Source organism: Guyanagaster necrorhizus (genome assembly GCF_019112545.1).
Source record: "Guyanagaster necrorhizus MCA 3950 unplaced genomic scaffold BT62scaffold_10, whole genome shotgun sequence".
NCBI classification, from domain to species: Eukaryota; Fungi; Basidiomycota; class Agaricomycetes; order Agaricales; family Physalacriaceae; genus Guyanagaster; species Guyanagaster necrorhizus.
Genome location: NW_025064889.1, coordinates 124846 through 144911, shown reverse-complemented (window position 1 = coordinate 144911; position 20066 = coordinate 124846). Strand labels below are relative to the sequence as shown.

The following is a 20066-nucleotide window of genomic DNA, read 5'->3' as shown; positions in this document are numbered from 1 at the left end:
GTTACGAGGTTGTGGCTAACCAAGATCTTGACGGACGCCCGATCCTGGAACGCACGCATGTCCATTCCCCATTCGACAGCTGGTATAAACTTGATCGTGATGGTTTGAAGAAGGAGAAGGCCTTTTTTTTTACGGGACATGACTCATTCTCTCCTGTGGTAAACAGTGGCTTCACTGACTTTCAGCCCTGGATAAATTGCATTCGCCAGCAGTTCCTGCAGGGGTTCGATGGGAAGAACCATCATAAGGTGTACAAGGACCGTGGACCCACGGGGTCCTTTGATGACGAAACTCTGCAGGCCTGTGTTTCTTACTCAGCCATCGTCGAGATCTGTAATGAATTCGCTGGTTCGGCTCTCATAGTACATAATGACCAGCTCAAAGAGGGTGCCTAGTACTAGATTGTAGTCCTCACACTTTCTTGTAGCCTTTATATTTTTCGTTGTCAAATAAATGTGCTCTCTTCTGAATTCGATCACTGGCAAGCTAGCTGAATTTCATTAGAAAATCAGATGGTCTAAAGAAGTGTTCCCTCCATGTACTACTATGAATCATTTTTCTCATAGTTGAACTCGATAAACATCCTGAACCAATCAGCGCCGTTAAGCTTCGGGCACGGCACGCTTCTAAAAGCTGTTCAAGCAACGGAATCACCGTCGTCCGTTCTAAGTTTGTATCACCCTGTCCTTAACGTGACCGCCAAAAGTTCAAGATATTACCACCATCATTCAAAATACATACGTCTGGTTCCCTGAGATATCTTGGAGGATTATCAAAAGCACCACTCATCCTGGGAGTGTCTACTTGACGGATATATCAAGGACTGGTAATCGCTGAGAAAATATGCCCATCCTGTGATCCATTCAAGGTGGATGCAAAGAAAAAGGTACCGGAACTAGCCGACACACTTGACTTGTTACTCTCATGTCGACTCGATCCTTGCCTCCTCCATGGGACAGCAATCTTTTTGTTGCAAAATATTTTTAGGTGGTACTAGATACCGGGGTGGTGTTTACCATCGCTCACTCCAGCCAAGTTGGAAGATCGTTCACATTAGGAAAGGCAAGTGCTGATTGTGCTTTTCTACTCTATTTCATTCTAAATCTAATTGCTGGTCAACAGACCTAGGCATTAGCAAAGGGATAGTCAGTATATCCCTCTGGGTGGTAGTCTGGGATGTAGAATGTCTCTCTATTGTACGGGCTGAGAGGTACGTCTTTCTGCAGTCTAAGTACCAGTCATGAATTTCAGGACAGACCGCAGTCGTGGATGCTCACATTCGAAACGAAATGCCTTCCAAATGCAATCAAGTCTCCCGTCTTGTCGGCAGCCTCCATGGCAGTCTGCCTATTGTACCCGCCCGCAGCGATGAGCGTCTTGGGTGCCCATATGTTCCGAATAAAGTCGTTCTCTTCGTCGGGGCCGACCGTCTCGCGATCGAAATTGCCAAAAATGCGGGGCTCCATGATGTGGAGGTAGGCAAGGTCGGGATGTTGGGACTTTGTCTGCGAGACGAGGTGCGCAAACGTCGGCTTTGACTCCTTCATGTTCATGTCTGACACCTATTCAGCTTTTCGCCTACTTGAATGAAAAAAAAAGCCATACCTTGGTAGCCACTCCATGGAGTGATCCTATATGCGGTCCGCTCTGCACCCACCGCCTTCACGACCGCGTCGATGACCTCCAGCGGGAACTTTACCCTGTTTTCGATACTCCCTCCGTACTCGTCCGTCCGAGTATTTGGCCCGTCGCGAGTAAACTGATCCAAGAGGTGTCCTTGCGCTCCGTTGATCTCGACGCCGTCAAAGCCAGCTTTCACAGCGTTCAACGCTGCCTGCGCATATAGCCCAGAGTATTCTTTGATCTCAGGCACTGTGAGCGGTCGTGGTGCGCGAGAACGACCCGTCAACGGGACGTCCGAAACAGAAACATATGGGAACCCTTCCCTGTCGAGGGTTTCAGGAAACCCTGATCGCCCTAGGGCCCACAGTTGGCAATATATGAAGCATCCTTTTTCGTGGACAGCATCCGTGATCTGATTAAATTTAAGTAATGGGAATAGAAGAGGCGAAACATGGATACGCGCCTGTTTCCATACTTCTATTTGCTCGTCACTCCATATACCGGGAGCATAGTCCCTCCCCCCAGCCTTAGCCGCAATGATCGTCGCTTCAGAGATGAGGAAGGTTCCTGGCGTGTGTGCTCGTTGAGCATAATAGTCCTTCGCGATTGGGAGGTGCGGCACGTTCGCCTGCGACGCTCTCATGCGCGTCATGGGTGCGAGGACGACCCTGTTTTGAAAGATCATTGTCCCGACCTTGGTCGGCTGGAATAGCTTAGAGGACATGGTGCAGGTCGATGGTAATTGAACGCGTTGGAGGACAGTCCTTTATGTGATGGTCGGTCATCCCCATATCCGAAAACCAACACATCTCTGATTGTTTATCTCAGTGCGCGATATCAATTTGCATGCTATTTACCCGAATATCCGTCTTCTATAAATAAAAGGCCTACCTACAGACCAAGTTGCGACGTGTCAGAATGGCAGTCGTCCTTACGCTGACAGAAATATTCCAAAGGATCAGTCATCACTAAATCCAAGGACCTATCAGTCGCTGTGACTCGGCGTGTGTGGGAACCGTGTGTTGATTCAATTTATTGCACATCTGTAAATATCTGGTCGCGCCTTGCATCTGACCACAATAGGCATTACGATTGTTTCATAGTGCAGTTTCCTGTTTTCCTTACCGTGCAGTGGAATGATGAGGATGAGGATCACAATTTCATTTGTCACAAGCTAAAATTGAACCAAATCACATCGTGTCTGCGGTTCGCAACGAACATACAATCAATATGCATGCCTATTTAGAGCCCAATGAAATCATCGTCTTTGCACTGCTCTACCTAACTTAGCCTCAATCGAGTGACTGGCTAGATACCAATGTGAATATACGCAATCCACTTGCGAATACCCAATTCCCTCGTCTCCACCCACATTCTCCTCCTCAGCTCCAAGATGCTGTCCTTTAGACTGTATGCAACATCTGTCCAGCCTCTGGACCTGGCACTCCTGTAGAATTCCCGACAAACGTCGGCAGCGAAATCGTCGTAAATGGGGTACATAGTCCCAACCACGCTTCGGAAACCACAAATCTCCATCGCTGAAGCAAGATTGACAACTTCACCGGACGTCGGATCCTGTGGACTTGCCGTATTACAAGCGGAATAAAACGCAAACTCTCCTTTAAACGAACGAGAACGCATGATCGCTGGTAGAGTGAGACTCTGCCCATTGAGGATGAAACATGATTGAAAAGGTCTTTCTGGATCAAAGGTGCCGTGACAACCGAATTGGACCCACGGATGTGAGGGCAGGTTCGCCAGCACAGCGTCAAGCGTCGCTTGCTCCCTGAAGAGGCAGGTGGCTCGGTCTCCAAACTCTTTCGCGATCATCTCTTTTTCGCTTTTCACGTGGGGCAGTCCTTCGACTGCTGGATTTCCTTCGCCGTCATCAGCAATGAACAAAATTTTGGGAGGCTCATCACGCCGTGCTAGGGTGCGCGACGCCTTTGCCATCGATAGCGTGCCAAGGGTCGAGATGTAGGAGACCGTGTATAAAGACGAGAGATCTGAAGGGTCGAATCCCTTGCTTTTATAAGGGTCAGCGGCGTGCAAGGGGAAGAGGCGCGCCAGACCAGTGGGTAATAACCATAATCGCGACCCAATTTGAACGCCCAGCTCGTTCAACTCCTTAGTAACAGGTTCGACGGCTTTCCTCCACAGCGCCTTCAAGACTTTCTGAAGCTTCCTGTCTGATTCGACTGTGTCGTCGAGTTTCACAAAGCTCTCAAGTGCACTAGCAAGCGATACGAAATACTGATACTCTTTCTCTCCTCCCAGCGAGACTCGGACGGGTGACTCTCGCACGCCGACAATGATGAGAGCGTCGCACCCATATTTACTGAAATTGAATATGACGATGGCCCCGCCGTTTGCTGCCTGTTTGAGATCGGCATAAGAGGGTAAAGGATCGATGCGTGATGTGGCAGGAACGTCTTCGCTCAGAAGCTGCGCAGACGCCTCTTCCCTTTCCTGCATAACATTACTGTGACTCTGAAGAAAATCTTCCCATACCAGCGGAGTCTTCAAGTCCATGGTCTCGCCAGGAACAAACGCCGAGGTCCACTTCCAGCCACTAGACAAGAACAGCCCGTGAATGTTGCGGTCTAGTTGCTTGCAGACAGCCTCAAAACGAATCACAGCCTCCGAGTCCACGTTTTCCAGATTATGAACCTTTTCTTCGACGTGCCGCAATGCATGGATGTGGGAAAGGGTAATATGCCTTCCGTATTCAAGGAATTCGACGGCCCGGGCGAGGTTCGAAGCGCTGGATCCCAATCCCATCATAGCGGCGGCGACATCAGCGGGAGATATAGGTTTAAGGATCCCAGCTATGGCGTATTTGATCTCGATTGCTGGGTTAAGGTTTATGCAGCCACGAAGAATGCGCAATAATACAGGATAGGCCAAAGCCACGGAACGATGCTTCATCTCCAAAGCCTGCGAAACCCAAATGGAAGCAATCGAGAGCTGGTCCATGATGTCACAGGTGGATGCAGACATGCTGGACGCCCGCTCGAACGATTCAAAGGCTTGGTTGATTTGTCCCTTGACCGTCACATCTTCATCTACACTGCTCTTCAGCTTCAAGACCCGCAAACGCATCATGGCTACTTCGCATATATCGAGAGGAAAAGAAGGGTATTGCCCATGGCTGAATTCCTGCGTGGTCTTCATGGCAGCTTCGCTGTACTGTAGGGAATCGACAAGGTGTTTGTGATCCTTTGTCTCGCTGTACCGCCACGTTGCGAGAGACGCTCTGTGTTTCAGCGCGGTCACCACTACCGCAGTGTCACCTCTCTCAAGCTCCTGCAAATTTGTATCGAGTTTCTGCAAGTGGGACTCCTGAAACAGGGAAAGGGTTTTCAGAATTTCAAGTAAGCACCAATTGTAAATGAGTAGAGACGACGGGCGATGTGCGTGTGGGAAGGGACGGTGCTTCAAAGCCTTCTCTATCCACATGATGGCTTTAGCAAGATCAGCGTCACCTTGGTGTGATCCCGACTTTGGCGAGAAGAAATAGGAAAAGGCATGTCCAAGCGCAAGGTTGTGGGCGATCAAGGGAAATGAAATGTGGCCTTCGTTACAAAAGCTGGCTTTTTCGAAGCAATCAACTGCCCCCGCAAGACTCGGCGGGCTCAGAGTCCTGAAGAAATATCTGAGTTTAGCGTGTCCGAGAGCTTGCAGAGAACGTGAAGTGTCAGAATTCTCCTGTTCGCACAATTGAAGCGTTTCCTGAAGATACGAAATCGCCTTCTTTAAGTATGCGATATCGCGCTCCAAGGAAATGTCGTATCGGTGGATGAGCAGATTCCCTCCATTGATAAGACAGATGGCACGAGTGCTGTTCAAGGTGGGATCATCTGAAGATAGAAGAGAGAGCGCTTGTTCATTCTTGTCGATAGCAGATTGCAGGTCCTCAAAGTTATGGGATGATTCGTATCTGCTTGCGAGTGCGCGGGCAGAGCATGTCAGGAACATCGCCATACGACCTGGGGCCGTACTCCCAATAGCGATAGCAAGATCGAAGTGCCCAATGGCAAGTTCGATATCGTCGCCGCTGATAGTAAGGCTCCGTCGATAATATCCGTTTCCTACATTGTGATGGATGACAGCTATATCCGGAACTGCTGGAGAACACCGCTCTACAGCATAAATTGCAGATTCGCCGAAATCGACAAGGCGATCTAGATCGGTACTGCGGTGGGAGTCAGATGCCTCTGAATGTCTGTACAGTGCCATAGTGTAGAGAGAGGCGAAGGACAAGTACAAAGGCGCCAAACCCCTTGTCAAACGTGCTGTGACCTGATTGTCGACGGCATCACAGTTTTCTATAAAGTTGGACCATTGGGATTCGTCCAACGTGGCATGCTTCAGGTCCCTAAGCGCTCCTTGAGCTACAGCAATGCCATAAATAAGAACATCAATATGAGCATCGTCGTCGACGAGTTCTTGTGAAGTGCTCGATGGGCCTGGGAGATTAAAAGAAGAGCTCCTCGACGCTGGCGAGTTTTCGCTGCTTTGTGATCTCTGAAGGAACATGAAAATCAGATTGTGGACGTGAATGATGTGACTGACCGTGAGGGGTACTTCTTGGACAGTATCGGGCGTATCAGTTCGATGAGGGGATTCTAATGTGAACTCCTCGTTCTCATCCCCCTCGTTTTCTTCTTCGTCCCCTTCTTCGTCCTCCATCAAAGCAAACTGTATATATGATAAGCGCGGTACTCAGTAACTGAGATTTGTCACCCACCCGAATAGATATTGCTTGCTCATCCGATATCGACATTAAACCGCTAAAGAGATTGGTTACTGCCGGCACATTCAGAACCCTGTTCGCCTGGATATGAAGTGTGAGATAATGGAGGACTACACGCGCATCGATAAACCAACATTTTGTTGCGTTTCGTCCCACTCATCCTCTGTCTATCAGGAAAACCGTGTTAGAAGCCGAGGTTTGACACAGAATAGCCAACTTACCATTCCTTGCGCGAGCAATTCTTGGCGAAGGCTCTCAGGATATTGTATATTCCACTGGAAGGGCCGTCCCGATGATCAAGTGTGTACAGACGCTTGCAGACGATTTACCTGAAACGTTGGCTGTTATATCATTGTCAGCGTCAACGGCCCTTACAAGGAAAGGGACTCTGCTCACCATGCCATCCTCACGAGTAGTCAATATTTCGTTAACGAAAGCAGCATTCTCTGTATGATCCTAATGTATATGGCTTTAGTTATCGCGAGCTTGCTGTCGACCGTGCACATCGTACCATGGTCGGAGTAAGAGAAATAGTTGCAGTTGAAACAATCCGCTGTATGTAAAACGCTCCGCGATGGCGATAACCGCTGCAATAGAACAAGCGCCCATCATCCCAAAAAAATTCTCTTCGTGTTGTGGTGGTGGTAGCGATCCGTGTTTGGTAACTTTGAGGCAGCAAAGCCAGTGTTACGAGTCACGGCCCGATACTTTTACCTGACGTTTTTCCCTCTTTCCCCGGTCTCCCCGGTTTAGCCCGTATTTGTTATTCCTACCATATATATATATAAGCCAGTACACGTATTGTAGCTGGAGGTTTTCGCAATCGACCAAGCCTTTATGCCTGTCAGCGACTGCGCGAGCCTTTCGTGAGAGAAGTGACTTTCGCCACCCTCTCAGCCAGGACCGGCAACTAATTTTAGACACCGGCATTCGGCTTCAACAACACTTCCTCAGTGAAAGAACATCACGATTATCATGTAGTACCGGTATCTACCGCACCATCTTTCTATTCCAGCTGCTGGCGATGAAATGGATTCCTGGTAACTCTCGCACTGAGCAAAGAAAGTGCATCGATCTCTTTTGGAAGATCAACCACGAATATCTGAATCCTAATGGTCTATCTATTACGGCCAGTGGCCTCGTTGCATGCAAATTCAGTGCCCTCTGATGCTGTATCTAGATAGGTGACTTTGGAACCCTTGACAAGAAAACCGGGAGTTTTCAACGCGAGGGGAACATATTCGAGCACCCCGATTCGAGGGACATTATGGCGGCCCACGACTGGAATGATCCTCGAAATACTACCACCATCGAACACATTTTCAAGCAAACCAAAAATGTCAGGCGAATTGACCTTCCCTTTGGGGTCGGAGCGTAGGTTCTTGCTCGATTCTTCTATCGTGTTCGAACTGAGAGCCTGTGACAGAGGATTAACTGGAATGGTAGACGGAAATGTGACTGCCAAATTTCAGCTTGATACGGAGCGCGGTGTTCTGCTGTACATGCACGGCGTCAAGTATTCTATTCTTCCCATCGTCGAGACGTGGGTGCGAAAGCTCGAAGAAATAGGCCTCTTCACGGCCAAGGGCATCGTCACGGAAACATATACTTGCAGCCATTATGACTTGCTCATGAACAACAAAGGTGAGCTCTGTGCACTGCATGATCATATTCCTAATGCCCTCCTATAGGGAAGCGGGATGTGGGTGTGACTGTCACCGCGAGTATTCCGATTCCCGTAGCACCAGCTATTAGTCCATCAGTAAATACTGGATTCAGCATATCAGGTGACAGTGTGTCTGGCTTGAGGTGGCAGGGAACAAAGAATGCGGAGTCCGACAGCTTCGTTCCTATGTACCGTTTGAAGGCCTTACGAGGTGGTTCAGTCGAACGGGGAGCACCGGCGGACAAAATCTTGGTTAAAGAGTGCGTGATTCTACTGTGAAGACTCGGACTTTCGACTTAACTATATTTCTTTTCCCAGCTTTCCTCGGCCATGGACAGAAATCGATGACGAAGGGCGAGATATAGTACGTTTCTCCATGAAGCTTGACGTTCTTATGATTTTGAGGCTTCCTGGCAGTTTGACTCCGACTCTGACGCCGATTCGGACTCGTAAGCATGAAGTAAAAGTTGTTGTATGGAATGATATCTTTGCTACATATCTTTCTACGTGAAACAAATAACCCATATGGTCCATGGTCGGTCTTGCGCTGCATGGCGCGAATGAAATACCGAGCAGACCTTCCGACAGAATATATTTCGAAAACGTTATGTAAATGAGGACGTATCCATCATCATGATCACGGGAAACTGAAACTGGTCTAATAGACCAATCTCAAGGCAATCGAGAATCTGTTCCCATGAACTACACCCTGTCTGGACTAGCGGCCATCAATAATTCATTCAGACGAGGCTAACATCGGTGGTGGAGACTAATTTCGAAGCATGCGATGGCAACATGCCTTCTAAAATTCAGCTCTGGAACAACTCTAAAAAGAAATCAATGTTCTTTCAGATCTCAGTTCTGCAAGTATGCTCTTTACGTATCTACTTCTTTTTTCAACCCGTGAATGTTTTCATTCCTAGGAGTGCCTCGTACCGGCCCAAGATGACAATGACGAAGATTCTGTGATTAGAATGTTTGCTTTGAATTCATTTGACACGTCGTACACCGATAATTGTTCCCTCAAACAGGAGTGAAGAAAGCTTGCAACAGTACACGGGAATCCTCATTTTGCTCTTATCACGAGGCCACAACCCGACATGGAGTGGATTCCCTGCTACATCAGTGGCGGGCCAGAAGCACAACTTGACAAAAAGAGTAGGATGTGTTACATGACATTGACATACACCTAGTCTCCAACAAGTTCTCATGGGCTCTGCGGCAATTCTTCGACAGTGCCTATATCTTAGACTTTTATCTTTGTACTCTGGTTACCAAAGTCTCGATAGTCTCTCTTTCTAAATTGACTTTCTAAGCGGCCTGTCTGAGGATATATGCGCCATTGGCGTATTATCTAAGACTGTCTACAGCAGAAGCTTCACAAAGGGGCCATCACAGCGGCCGGGAGGGACGTCGTCTCTCATCGTCTGAATGTAAACGCCAATCTGGTAGCGGCCATGACACCAATGATCACTATCAGTGAAAGCACGGAGGCATTCAGCTAGAAATACATATTATTCCTAGCCCTAGCTTTACGACAAAAATGCATACAAATATGATACACAGGGACCTAGCTACCAAATTTAAGAAAACGGACCATGAATCAACGCGTCCCACGCGCTCTTAGACTGCAACGTCTCGATAAACTTAGCCTTGTTTGGAGTACCCGTTCCAGGTGCCGGAGCATGTATAGCTGGCGAACCGGTACTTACAGGACTTGGTGGTGCAACTGGGGAATCTGGGCCGGGGCTACTGCGGGGCGACGGCTGAGATGACGAAGGGTACTCAGTCGCCGAGTCCTAAGTAGATAGCACTGTTAAACTTTAGCCAATAGCAGTGTGCGATACCCACCGATTGGCACAAACGCGAAGGCGTATGGGAGTGGGAGATAAGGTGCCCTTGCGGGGAAAGGAGATAGTTGCTCGTCGATTCGGATTGTGCTGGAGTCGAGTGAGGCGGTGGTGGCGGGTATGGCGAATGTGGCGGATGGGTCGTGTAGTACATATGTGCAGGGCTCGCTGTGCCAGACGTCGAGCGCGAGTTCGACCGGCGTTTCTACCATTAACTAACGTGAGAAAACGGTAATTGGGCGAAAGAAAAAGAAAGGCGCACAGGCGAGAGAATGCTTCCCAGAGCAAGTCTCAGTGCCTCTCTGTGCTGCATGTGAATGATTTTATTCGCCTGCTCGTTCTCGTGCTGGAAGCTATGGGCGTCGAGGCCCTCTGGCCCTCTCGGCAACGTATCAGAAGATCGAGCCTGGACCTGGGTGGGCTTGGCCGCGGAGGAAACAGGTAAACCAGTCAGTGTCGGGGGTGTCGTAAGTGAGCTCCAAGGTAGACTCACCATCGTCAAGAACGATGGGAACGAGGGGCGACAACGACGATAAAGATGACAATGAAGGCGACTGCCAGGAAGTGGCAGTGGTGGCAGTGGTGGTTGAAACCAGAAGGAAAGGTGCATCTGCATCGTCGTATACTTACTGAATCACCGGCAGCCGCTGCCGAGACACATGATCGAACCCCGCATATTACCAAATTGCCTCGATCAGCCAATCGCGGAAAAATGCGGGGGGAAATGAAATTATAAAATGTATAGCGAGAGAGTTCCAAAGGTAATAAAATATGGTAACAAGCATGGAAGAAAGTGAAAAGAGACGGAGACGTAGCACAAGGTCAACAAGCAAGCAAGCAAACATTTAACGGCATTGATCCGTCCAAACAAGAAGCCATGCTGCTGATGGCGACTTCGTTCAACCGATACCGACCATCACCCGTGAATTGGCAGGAGCAACTGGTCCCGGACCCGTTCTCAACCAACGTGGAACTGGATGAGAACGTTTCTGCACATCCGATCGGTTGATAGTGCCCGTTGAATATCAAACGAAGGAGATGCGAAAGTTTCGGTATAGGTGTGCCAGGGATCGAAGGTCCCCAGAACGAGGTTCCTTAACTGAAATAACTGGGCGGCAGGAATAGAAGAAACACTTCCATGTCTACCCCTTGCATTCCACAAGCTCTCTGGTAACAACAGTGGTAAATTTGAATCATGAATCTGTCATGGGCTTGATATTGCTGCTGTGTAAATGCCACCGTATTCCCAGCCTACCGATAATCGCTGGTAAACGGGATACACCTATGTGGAAAGTCATTCAGAGAAGGAACACACCTCAGCGAAAATGCAGATACGAATCGGAGAGATGCATATAAGAATATATTGGTTTGCCGTTTTCTGATATTTTCTTCTCGGTACATATCATTAACTGAAACGTTGATGCTCTGGAATCAGATCACGAGGCCATGAAGCAGCTCGACAAGTTGAGACATCTATCATCTTTTCGTCAGCAGTCCTTCGCGGGTAAGGGCAGGTTTTCTCACCACGACCCCTCGGGTTCACGTATGATGCACACATGGTTCCATCCTCACCCGCCTTACCTAAGTCCGATTTGGCACTTCATCGTTCGGCAAGCTCTCATGGCCTTGTTAAGGATATTCCGGGTGAAAATTTGACCGTCCAGGGAGGGTGACGATATTAACGCGAAATCGAGGAATAGCATCAGAAATTGAGAGCCACTCAAATGATTCTATAGGACATTTCAAGTTCAAGAAAAAAAATGGCGACCTGGACCGTTTTAAGCGGCGCCCATATTTGGCCTTCGGCTATCGCCGACATCCGGATCGCCACCCGTCTACCCGTTTCCCTTCTCTCATGACAAGCCATTCCGAAAAGTCTCTGTTAACACCTGCACAAGCGTTCTCTTTACCCACGAATAATATACGCTCTTCTCAAGGCTCAAAGAACCTTTTCCCGCTAAATTCCCAAGTATTCCCTAGCATATGCCCTGGCCGTACTCAAGCGAAGTGAGTAGCCAATTTGAAGGTAGGTTACATCTTGGGCAAACGTGATATGGGGGCTAACTACGAAATACACCAGATTATATGCTGCGAAATCCCCTCGGAAATGAACAAACACCTAAGTAGATCTATATGAGAACCCAAACGGCAATTAACTGTCAGTGCCATGAAAAGTTCGAAACCTCACACAGCCCCTCCGACCCGCCATGCCATCAAAAGTCGTGTATGTTAAAACGACCGACCGGCTTGCTTACGCAACTCAATCCTCGCAATGCAGGAAGGTAAAGGTGTGGGCTTGCGACACTAATAGTCCCGGAGGTGCCTCCAGTACTAAGTCGCCGAAAAATCAACGTGAATCCCAGCCTTTATTGATCGTAATGTACTTTCTCTCATTAACAATGTTTTTTTCTACCAGTTTCTGCCTAGTTCACTTGAGCCCGACCTCCATTCTTTGTTCAATGAGTGAACGTCGTCACGGCTCCCGCTCTTCGACGCGGAAAAACTTGGCAAGACCAGGGTTTGAGCGGTCATTACGATCAGATGGAGAAAATCATCGCTGCGCTCCCGCCTGCTCGCATATTCGAGCTCGTTTCTGTCCCCATATTATGATTTAAAGAAAATTCCCGCTCATTCCTGGAGGTGGATTTGCAATTGTCCGCCTTCTCATTGGCTAGAAACCTGATTGACCATCACTAACAAGTTTCAGCCCCCATGCGGTATGTCTTCACCCTGCTTACGATGGAGAATTCTTCGCACTGAGCCTGTCTGGCCAAGATTTTTCAAGGCCGAAAGCACGCACTGGAATGTTCTTTGTTGTTTTCTCGCAGCAAGCTCCGTTGGCTTATTTAAACGCGTAAATTCCTCTCAATAGTTTTCTCATCCCGTCGTCCTCCCCCTCGCGAACATGAAGGTCACCATTCTCACTGTCCTCGCTTCTGCCTTGCTCTCCGTCGCTCACGCGCCTCAGAAGCGTTCCGAGGAGGAGTTGGCTAGCCGCGACCTCGCTTCGGCCAAGTGTGCACGCCATGTCGGCGAGATGCAACGGCGACGGATCGAAAAACGCGCCGAGGCTTTGACCAAACGGAGCGGTTCGTACTCATCCGTCACGATCACGACTGAATCTCCCTACTACCCTACCATTCAAAATGATACTTGCATCCTCACCCCGGAGGTAACTACTGGTCCATACATTTGGACTAAATCCCAGACCTTGCGTCAGGATATGACCGAGGGCCAGGCTGGCATTCCCTTGATCTTGGTTCGTCCGACAGTCGAGATCTTACGCGTACCGCTGGCTAATCTGTGCTTAGGATGTTGGCGTCATCGACATCAATACCTGCGAGCCTATGCGCAATGTGCTCGTCGATCTTTGGCACTGTAACGCTACCGGATCGTATTCCTCCTTCATCGGACGTGACCCCAACACACCCTTCGAACAGCTGTTACAGGAGCTTAACGTTACCATTGATGATAATTTCGATATTCACACTGATAATACCACCTTTCTCCGAGGGATGTGGCCCACCGATGCCAATGGTGTGATGGAGATGAAGACGATTGTCCCTGGATTCTATGTCGACAGAACTGTGCATATACGTACGCCTCCTTTTCCTTCCTTACTACCGCCTCATGTAAGTTGATAATTCTATTTTCTCCAGACGCTCAAGTATATAAATTTTGTTTTTCCAATATAGAAATGCAGTCTAACGATGCGCCTTCCTCTCTTCTAGGTACACCAGAATTGGGTCCTTAAGCCCAACGGGACCGTCTTGACTGGTACTACAGCTAACACGGGTCAATTCTTCATTGCAGATGATATCACGGAGTATTTGATGTCGTACGAGCCATATGTGTCGCACACAGAGATCGAGAGGACCACCAACGCCATCGATTCCATCTACTCCCAGGAGACTGTCAATGGGTGGTCTCCCGAGTTGGCGGTCATCCCTATGGATGGAGAGGATTACGCAAACGGTATCATTGGGTACATCACTATGGGTGTCGACTCAACTTGGTGGAATGTCTCTTCTTTCTAGATGTGGCACGGGATTTAGCATCGATCCACCTTTTTACGGGTTGACATTGAGGCTACGAGTACAGAGCAGTAATGAGAATAAACTGGCATAAGCAACGCTATTATTCCTTCGTAGCTCGGTCGGAGCAGCCCTTCATGTTCTTCGCGTCGACTGTCTCTTTCTAAGGCGGATCAACCTCAGATTCCATTTAGTGAAAATAAATCCTCACCTTCAAATTCTCGTCATCAAAGTCTTCAACTGCCTCTCATTGTTTGAAAAGCTCGAGACTCTTGATAGTATTGCTTCGCTTTGGCCCATTATTTCTGAGAACGGTAGAGGTCCCCGAACCATTAGCGTGTAAAATTCCCTTGTCGTTTCTTTGATGATGCTTCCCATCTCCCCTAGAATGGAAGGTGCAGACTCATAACTTTACTTCTGACCGAGGAGAATCTTTTCTGCTTCGGTGAATTCTCCTGCCTTGATGTGTCCGTGGACCTTCTGAATTATCGTCTCCCCACCTGAGGGAGACCTGAGGAGAAGCTGCCGAAAAAAGTAAACATAGAAGTCAGTGTTTGAGAGAGGAATGCAAATATAGGAGGACTGGGTCTAAAGGGAGACATGGATGAGTTTCAGGGGCCCAAGGATAAAGAATCAAAGATTAAGTACGAATTCAAAATACCTCACCTGTTTACGCTGGAGAACCCGGTAGAGATCCGGAGATAATCGTCCTGGATCCTGATAGTTCATTATTTAGTCATTACTTGGTCATAGTAAGCATTCAATGGCACTCCAAGGCGTTCTGCAGGGTCGCCAGGTTTGTATTCGCGTCTTGTTTCAACTACAAAGAAATCGCACCTCAGTGGTCCTCGTGACTTCTCAGCGTGAAATATCGGCATCTGGTTCGCTCAAAACTCGAATAACTGCGGATAAAACCTATATATTTTACTTTATATGTATATGGCCGCAATACATAGTATTATCCGGGTGCTTGACTAGAAGTCCTGTGGTCATAATAGTCTTAAGCCTCTTTGCCTTCAGAAACAATATCTAGAGTAGCAATTTTCTCCGACCCCTCCGCGAAATATTTCTCGTATGTTTTCGGAAGGCAAGTGAAGAACCAACGTTCCACGGCTACTTTTTCCCGCGCATTCCAAAACTTCGGATTCACAATACTGATAGTCAGATACTTCAGCGACAGGTTCCTGCCGCAGAGAGCGCCATCAAGATTGCGCCAATCATGCATTGACACGTCTGGGAGTTCATTGACGTTGACGCGGTCAGTGTAATTAAAGGTGATCATCAAATGCAACTCCTTGAGTGGAGAGCGGAAACGAGCGACCCTCAAAGACTTGGCCCACCACTGGAACTCGGGTACGGGGTTCCAGTCCTCACAGACACCGACGCGCAATTCGACAGCTTCGAAAGTATCAAATCTCAGTGGAGGAAATTCACTGCTGTCTGGAAGAAAGGGATGAGCATCATGGACCCTTGTGTACCGAACGGCTTACCTTGTTCGGTGAAAAAATCCATGTCGGGGTCACCGAGATGTATCCTTTGCGCGGATTTCACGGCATTGCAGTCTAGAAACCGCTGGAAACGGTATACATGTTTACCGAGGGCGTACTCGCTACTGAAACTAACATTAACCAAGGAATTCTGGAGGATGATAGGATACCGCGAGGTCGCGATCAAGTCCATAACCACCGCATCGGATGTTGTGATTATGTCCAACCGTAGGTCCTGTACAGGGCGTTTCAAAGCCGACCGCGGCTGAGGAAGACCGCATATGGGGGAAGAAAAGTCTATCCCATCTTCACCATCCGGTGAAGATTCGTATTCTACAATGATGAGCTGCGCAAGTCTGAGATAGGTCAAACGAGGAGAGCTGAGGAAGATGGAGAATTCGTGGAATGTCAGCTGAACGTCCCTGATCTCGAGACTGGTGATACTTCCCATTGACGGGGCAGCGAACACGTCGATGAAGGGTTTTCCCTCCACATTGCAACCTGTCAATGATAACGTGCGGAGATTCTGCATATGGGAGATGATTGTACCGAGGAGGGGTGAGTCAAGCAGTGTGCTTCGACCAAAATCGCTGAAAATGTTTAACGTTTTGGGAATCTCTGCCAGCAAGGTAGGATTTGCAGCATAACTCTGGCTCAACCGAGCGATCGTATCCGTCTCTTCGATACTGAGGTCGATTGTTTCGTAGATATGTTTCCTGGCATGTGGTAGCATAACATGGGATACTTGGGCGATGGCGCAGAGGATAGAATAGGCATTGTGCTTCTCTGCGACGGCATCGACAATTTTGTAGAGAATCTCTGCTGGGAAACTCAGATTGTCGCCGTTCATATATGCAACGAGCTGAGAAGGACGGGGGTGAAGAGCCATCATCAAGAAAAGGCTTCTCTTATAGAGACCGCAAAGGACAGAACAACCATTGTTCACCACATTAGGACCAACGACAAGGATCCGATTACCTTGGTCACACGAAGGGGACGCCTAAAGTAACCAAGCGCCTTTGTATTCCTTTCGGGATCCATACGAAGCTGCAGCCTAGATCGTAAGGGGTAGAGACCAATCAACCAAAGAAAACTGGACGAAGCCGGGAAGGAGATAAGGCGCTGGCCTTGGGCTAGGTAGACAATAAGGTCACATTTGCATGACTATCATGTGATGCTTGCGTGATAGTGACACTGACACAAGATCTGCTGCTTGCTCGAGGAATAGGACATGACTGGCTACGACGAGGGCCTTAAAACCGCCCTCAATCTGATTGTGACATGTGAAACGGCTATGTAGTAATACAAGAGAGAGGTGGGAGGGTGACAGAAAACTCACTAGCGACTTGTACACATGATGGTGCAGTAATATTACATGGGATTTGGTTAGATGTGGTGAGGCCAGAAACTGTTTGAATGAGCCTTTGTATGAGAAAAGAGGCAGAGCCTCAATGCCTAGGATTAGCAGTTAGGGTTGAATGATCTCACCTGGGGATGCAGGATGAAGATGAAAATAAAGATGATCCACCGACGCCGATGTCTCTCATGAATCAGCCTCGGCCGAAGATCAGCGCTGGGACAGAGATGGCACCGGCGGCCCATCTTCGTGGACGAAGCGGAGCTCCGTATCGACAGAAATTGTGGGTGTCTCGAGATTCGCCCAGAGGTCTACGAAAACGCTCCTTACCCTTGGAATCCGCCTTTCCCATGTCCTCGCCACGCAAGCTTTCAATTTTCTTCCGGTTCGTAAGTCTTACGCGCAGATTATTAGATATGTTCAGTGCTCACCGTCACTCAGAACCCATGGCCCCTCATACACTATATTGTATCTCTTGTCTTTGCCTCTCTACAAGATCTCGGGTTTGATCCGACCGTCAGACGCGTTGCCGTACCTGTGCAAGAACCTTCCGGGGATAATACCCAATATGCGATCCAGTACGATTACCTCGTCGGCGGGCAAGGTCTATCGACGATCCAGAGGATAAGTATTATGCTCTGAAGGACGTCTGGATACCCTATGACGCCATGACCGAGGGCGAAATTCAACAATCACTTTTCGAAAATATCCAGGACACACAAACAGACAAGGAGGACTTCAAACAGTACTTTATCGAGATTGGACACGGTCGATAATACCAGCTCTTTCATGAGGAAGCCACTTCCTGGCCATTTCCGAACGTTCTTATTCAGCCCCGGTGCATCTCCAGATCCTTCTGATGAAGAGGTAACGGGCTCCACTATTGCGACACCGGAGGGTCTGCCTAATGGAAGACCTGCAAAGGCAGGAGCGGGTCCAGGGTGTCTATATGATGACAAGAAACACTGTCGGATCGTGTGCAAGGAAGTAGGCACCCTGGCATCGTACTACGGGCACTGGTAGTGACACAAGAGGTACGGCCCTGTCCCTGGTTGCCTTTGATGCCGCATTTATACTCAAGGACCCCGCCAAGGCTCGAGTGGATATACAAGGGTGGGTGGGTGCACCGGGATCTCAGCGGTGGGAATCTAATTTGGATAGGGGGTTCGAACATTACCAAAATAACGGATATGGAATACGCAAAAAAATATCTTCCTGATCAAGGCCTTGGGGATAGGAAAACAGCAGGTTGATGGTTTGTCTGACATCAATAGCAGTATTGCCATGTTTATGCCGGTTGAAATTCAAACACAAGGTTATTTGTTTCTTCCACAGAAGCAGCGTATCCTTAACCCGCATACAGATCATAATCTCATATTTGGTGAGCCTGAGGCCGAAAGCACGACGGACTCTGTCGAAGGAACAGAGGATAATTCTTCCGCACTCGAAGACCAGACCCCTTCTGCCCACACAAGCCCACAACTTCCTCCATGACCTAGAGTTCATTTGGTGGATTGGGGAGCATGCGCTTTTCTCTTCTGTCCCCGCCTCCGGAAAGGTTGCCCATCTACGCCTTCAGATTTCGAGTTACAAGAACATCTTCTCACACTCCCCTGGGTGGGTCTGACATCCGTACTTTGTTTCTATCGACCGATTATATGCATGCTCCACATCTCGCAAATCTTCCGAGGGAGTACAATGATGAAGCGAGCGCCTTGCCGTACGCCAGAGATTTTCTTGAAGACCAGTGCCTGCGCTTGGAAGCAAACCCGAGCGTTCCTCATGTTGAGCGCTCAGATTTCGCACCAATATACCACCTCCAATCCCACTTCGCAGTCGCCCATGATACCATCTATAAAGGCAAAACGATACATCTGATATTGCATGATGATTATCCCCGTTTACCATCAGAGGATGTCCCGCAGTTTGTCGATGATATCTCAGATGTCGCGATGTTGACCTGTAGCGTCCTCGGTCAAGAAGCGTAGATCGAGGTTTCCACTGTCCTGAGCAGTCAGGATCCGCCTCCGCCGTCTCGAGGTGGTTACGGATCTAAACGATGTATACGAAGCTAACAAGGCTCGACGTTGTTCTCTATCTCAGACTGCCCACACTGAGAGACTAGAAGTAAAATTCCGAACCCACGATGTGCCTAACGGAGACGGAACGCAGCCGACTGTTTCCTAGCGTCGTGTCATAGGTGATATTCAGATTGGGTTTCATTTCGCTACAAAAGTACTTTTTATTCTTCATCCTCATGTAGACAACGTATTTCTAACTCATACCCCTGGGCCTCTAAATCAAATCATGTCTGGCGGAGCCCTTACCCGTCGGCGTGCAATCTGATGCTTCTCACCTTTTTCGTTGTTAAAAAAGACCCGCAGAGTGTATAAAATAATCTCGACTCACCCTCCACCAGCTCAGTCCATTCCATGCTTTCATTATTCATGCTTCGTCACTTCGTGGTTTCATGGTTATACGGCTACCACCTTGGCATTGCCTTGCCCCTCTCATACTCGCGTGCCTGTCTCCCTGATGAGATAAGCGGTATGAATCTCCAGCGCCAGCAGGGAACCCTCGGAAACAGGCCAGGGTCATTATCGTTTTCTGCATGCCCATAGAAGCAATGTAATGTAACAAGAAAAACCAAGGAGGAGAACAATACTCCCTTACCTGGCAACCGAAGATACCGACGACTACGCTGTGAATCTGCAGTACGTGATATTTGCACCACGGTTATTGTCGGTCTGATATTATATAAGAACGAACCTCGCATTTTGTGCATTGCGACAGCAAATGATTAGGCCGGTCCCGAATGATCTACAGAGGTTATGATCGCAGTTTTTCATACTGCGTCTCGCCCCTTTAGGCTTCCTACTCTTTGTATCTTCGGGATGATACATCAGGATAGTGGATACATCGCGATGGCAATATTACGGATACACAGTTCGTCGTTAATTATGTGTTCGAGCTTTTTCCTTTCGTTGCCTTCCGGTACCGTGTCATCCTGCTACTGATTGGGACCTTGTGCTGGTAACAACTTGAAGGAAGCCTACTTACAACCATCTGGGAATACCTATGCTCAGTTCTCGCTTTCGTGTCTTTTTGATATGGTCAGTCAGAAAACTAGCACCGGATGCTGGAGCAAGGGCAGAGGCGAGTTGGGCAAGCTTGGAGTAAGCTGGCCCGGAGATTCGTTACTGCACCTCCTTCAATTCCTTCTGTAAGGCGACATCAAGCCATCATCGCCACTCGTAAGATAAATAAAGCTCATGTGTTAGGCGCCACCTACT

At 48.5% G+C, this 20066-nt stretch overlaps 10 protein-coding genes across 10 annotated transcripts in view; 6 read left to right on the top strand and 4 right to left on the bottom strand.

Moving 5' to 3' along the window:
• The window catches only part of BT62DRAFT_993462 (uncharacterized protein), a 2781-nt gene extending 2320 nt beyond the window's left edge, over positions 1-461 (top strand). Inside the window, exon 2 of the mRNA XM_043190408.1 lies at positions 167-461. Within this exon, the coding sequence (XP_043040628.1) occupies positions 167-395 (229 nt within the window). The 3' untranslated portion in view covers positions 396-461. The remainder of the gene's footprint in view (positions 1-166) is intronic.
• A 441-nt stretch (positions 462-902) lies between these two features.
• Positions 903-2797, bottom strand: BT62DRAFT_930963 (FMN-linked oxidoreductase). Its single transcript, XM_043186040.1, has 5 exons — positions 2452-2797; positions 1571-2399; positions 1257-1517; positions 1123-1210; positions 903-1062 (listed from the first exon to the last, which is right to left on the bottom strand). The coding sequence occupies exons 2-5, from the start codon at positions 2345-2347 to the stop codon at positions 1049-1051; spliced, it is 1140 nt and encodes a 379-aa protein (XP_043040627.1). The 5' UTR covers positions 2348-2399; positions 2452-2797; the 3' UTR covers positions 903-1048.
• On the bottom strand, positions 2790-6950 carry BT62DRAFT_966999 (uncharacterized protein). The gene is made up of 7 exons (XM_043188844.1): positions 6891-6950; positions 6776-6835; positions 6601-6720; positions 6514-6546; positions 6374-6460; positions 6199-6324; positions 2790-6150 (listed from the first exon to the last, which is right to left on the bottom strand). Exons 3-7 carry the CDS (start codon positions 6601-6603, stop codon positions 2932-2934), a joined length of 3468 nt encoding a protein of 1155 aa, XP_043040626.1. The 5' UTR covers positions 6604-6720; positions 6776-6835; positions 6891-6950; the 3' UTR covers positions 2790-2931.
• A 259-nt stretch (positions 6951-7209) lies between these two features.
• On the top strand, positions 7210-8683 carry BT62DRAFT_993461 (uncharacterized protein). Its single transcript, XM_043190407.1, has 6 exons — positions 7210-7508; positions 7560-7753; positions 7806-8023; positions 8071-8305; positions 8364-8409; positions 8463-8683. The coding sequence occupies exons 1-6, from the start codon at positions 7404-7406 to the stop codon at positions 8496-8498; spliced, it is 834 nt and encodes a 277-aa protein (XP_043040625.1). The 5' UTR covers positions 7210-7403; the 3' UTR covers positions 8499-8683.
• Positions 8684-9531: 848 nt separating this feature from the next.
• On the bottom strand, positions 9532-10192 carry BT62DRAFT_930959 (uncharacterized protein). Its single transcript, XM_043186039.1, has 2 exons — positions 9897-10192; positions 9532-9844 (listed from the first exon to the last, which is right to left on the bottom strand). Exons 1-2 carry the CDS (start codon positions 10047-10049, stop codon positions 9629-9631), a joined length of 369 nt encoding a protein of 122 aa, XP_043040624.1. The 5' UTR covers positions 10050-10192; the 3' UTR covers positions 9532-9628.
• Positions 10193-11973: 1781 nt separating this feature from the next.
• BT62DRAFT_62573 (uncharacterized protein) lies at positions 11974-12655 on the top strand. The gene has a single exon (XM_043181661.1). It carries the CDS (start codon positions 12103-12105, stop codon positions 12508-12510), a length of 408 nt encoding a protein of 135 aa, XP_043040623.1. The 5' UTR covers positions 11974-12102; the 3' UTR covers positions 12511-12655.
• On the top strand, positions 12547-14143 carry BT62DRAFT_948088 (aromatic compound dioxygenase). Its single transcript, XM_043188052.1, has 4 exons — positions 12547-13154; positions 13207-13492; positions 13555-13562; positions 13627-14143. Exons 1-4 carry the CDS (start codon positions 12801-12803, stop codon positions 13930-13932), a joined length of 954 nt encoding a protein of 317 aa, XP_043040622.1. The 5' UTR covers positions 12547-12800; the 3' UTR covers positions 13933-14143.
• A 786-nt stretch (positions 14144-14929) lies between these two features.
• BT62DRAFT_1004696 (uncharacterized protein) lies at positions 14930-16305 on the bottom strand (the record flags this gene model as incomplete). The annotated part of the gene is made up of 2 exons (XM_043177067.1): positions 14930-15369; positions 15420-16305. 2 exons carry the CDS (start codon positions 16303-16305, stop codon positions 14930-14932), a joined length of 1326 nt encoding a protein of 441 aa, XP_043040621.1.
• A 647-nt stretch (positions 16306-16952) lies between these two features.
• On the top strand, positions 16953-18267 carry BT62DRAFT_1004695 (uncharacterized protein; the record flags this gene model as incomplete). Its single annotated transcript, XM_043177066.1, has 6 exons — positions 16953-17162; positions 17215-17364; positions 17418-17518; positions 17607-17792; positions 17855-17890; positions 18051-18267. The coding sequence occupies 6 exons, from the start codon at positions 16953-16955 to the stop codon at positions 18265-18267; spliced, it is 900 nt and encodes a 299-aa protein (XP_043040620.1).
• A 29-nt stretch (positions 18268-18296) lies between these two features.
• On the top strand, positions 18297-18960 carry BT62DRAFT_1004694 (uncharacterized protein; the record flags this gene model as incomplete). Its single annotated transcript, XM_043177065.1, has 2 exons — positions 18297-18757; positions 18792-18960. The coding sequence occupies 2 exons, from the start codon at positions 18297-18299 to the stop codon at positions 18958-18960; spliced, it is 630 nt and encodes a 209-aa protein (XP_043040619.1).
• Positions 18961-20066: the final 1106 nt, after the last annotated feature.

Excerpts from the sequence above, each read along its gene's own strand:
- BT62DRAFT_930963 (XM_043186040.1), bottom strand. The coding sequence starts at position 2,347 with ATGTCCTCTAAGCTATTCCAGCCGACCAAGGTCGGGACAATGATCTTT. Across the intron at positions 1,518-1,570 it reads TCATTCAAGTAGGCGAAAAG|CTCGTCTCGCAGACAAAGTC; the intron begins CTGAATAGGTGT and ends ACGTTTGCGCAC. Across the intron at positions 1,211-1,256 it reads TGAGCATCCACGACTGCGGT|CTCTCAGCCCGTACAATAGA; the intron begins CTGTCCTGAAAT and ends AGAAAGACGTAC.
- BT62DRAFT_966999 (XM_043188844.1), bottom strand. Across the intron at positions 6,325-6,373 it reads AGCAAGCAATATCTATTCGG|TTTGCTTTGATGGAGGACGA; the intron begins GTGGGTGACAAA and ends TCATATATACAG. Across the intron at positions 6,151-6,198 it reads TCCAAGAAGTACCCCTCACG|AGATCACAAAGCAGCGAAAA; the intron begins GTCAGTCACATC and ends ATGTTCCTTCAG.
- BT62DRAFT_993461 (XM_043190407.1), top strand. The coding sequence starts at position 7,404 with ATGAAATGGATTCCTGGTAACTCTCGCACTGAGCAAAGAAAGTGCATC. Across the intron at positions 7,509-7,559 it reads CTAATGGTCTATCTATTACG|ATAGGTGACTTTGGAACCCT; the intron begins GCCAGTGGCCTC and ends TGCTGTATCTAG. Across the intron at positions 8,024-8,070 it reads CTTGCTCATGAACAACAAAG|GGAAGCGGGATGTGGGTGTG; the intron begins GTGAGCTCTGTG and ends GCCCTCCTATAG.
- BT62DRAFT_930959 (XM_043186039.1), bottom strand. The coding sequence starts at position 10,049 with ATGTACTACACGACCCATCCGCCACATTCGCCATACCCGCCACCACCG. Across the intron at positions 9,845-9,896 it reads CTTCGCGTTTGTGCCAATCG|GACTCGGCGACTGAGTACCC; the intron begins GTGGGTATCGCA and ends CTATCTACTTAG.
- BT62DRAFT_62573 (XM_043181661.1), top strand. The coding sequence starts at position 12,103 with ATGCCATCAAAAGTCGTGTATGTTAAAACGACCGACCGGCTTGCTTAC.
- BT62DRAFT_948088 (XM_043188052.1), top strand. The coding sequence starts at position 12,801 with ATGAAGGTCACCATTCTCACTGTCCTCGCTTCTGCCTTGCTCTCCGTC. Across the intron at positions 13,155-13,206 it reads CTGGCATTCCCTTGATCTTG|GATGTTGGCGTCATCGACAT; the intron begins GTTCGTCCGACA and ends ATCTGTGCTTAG.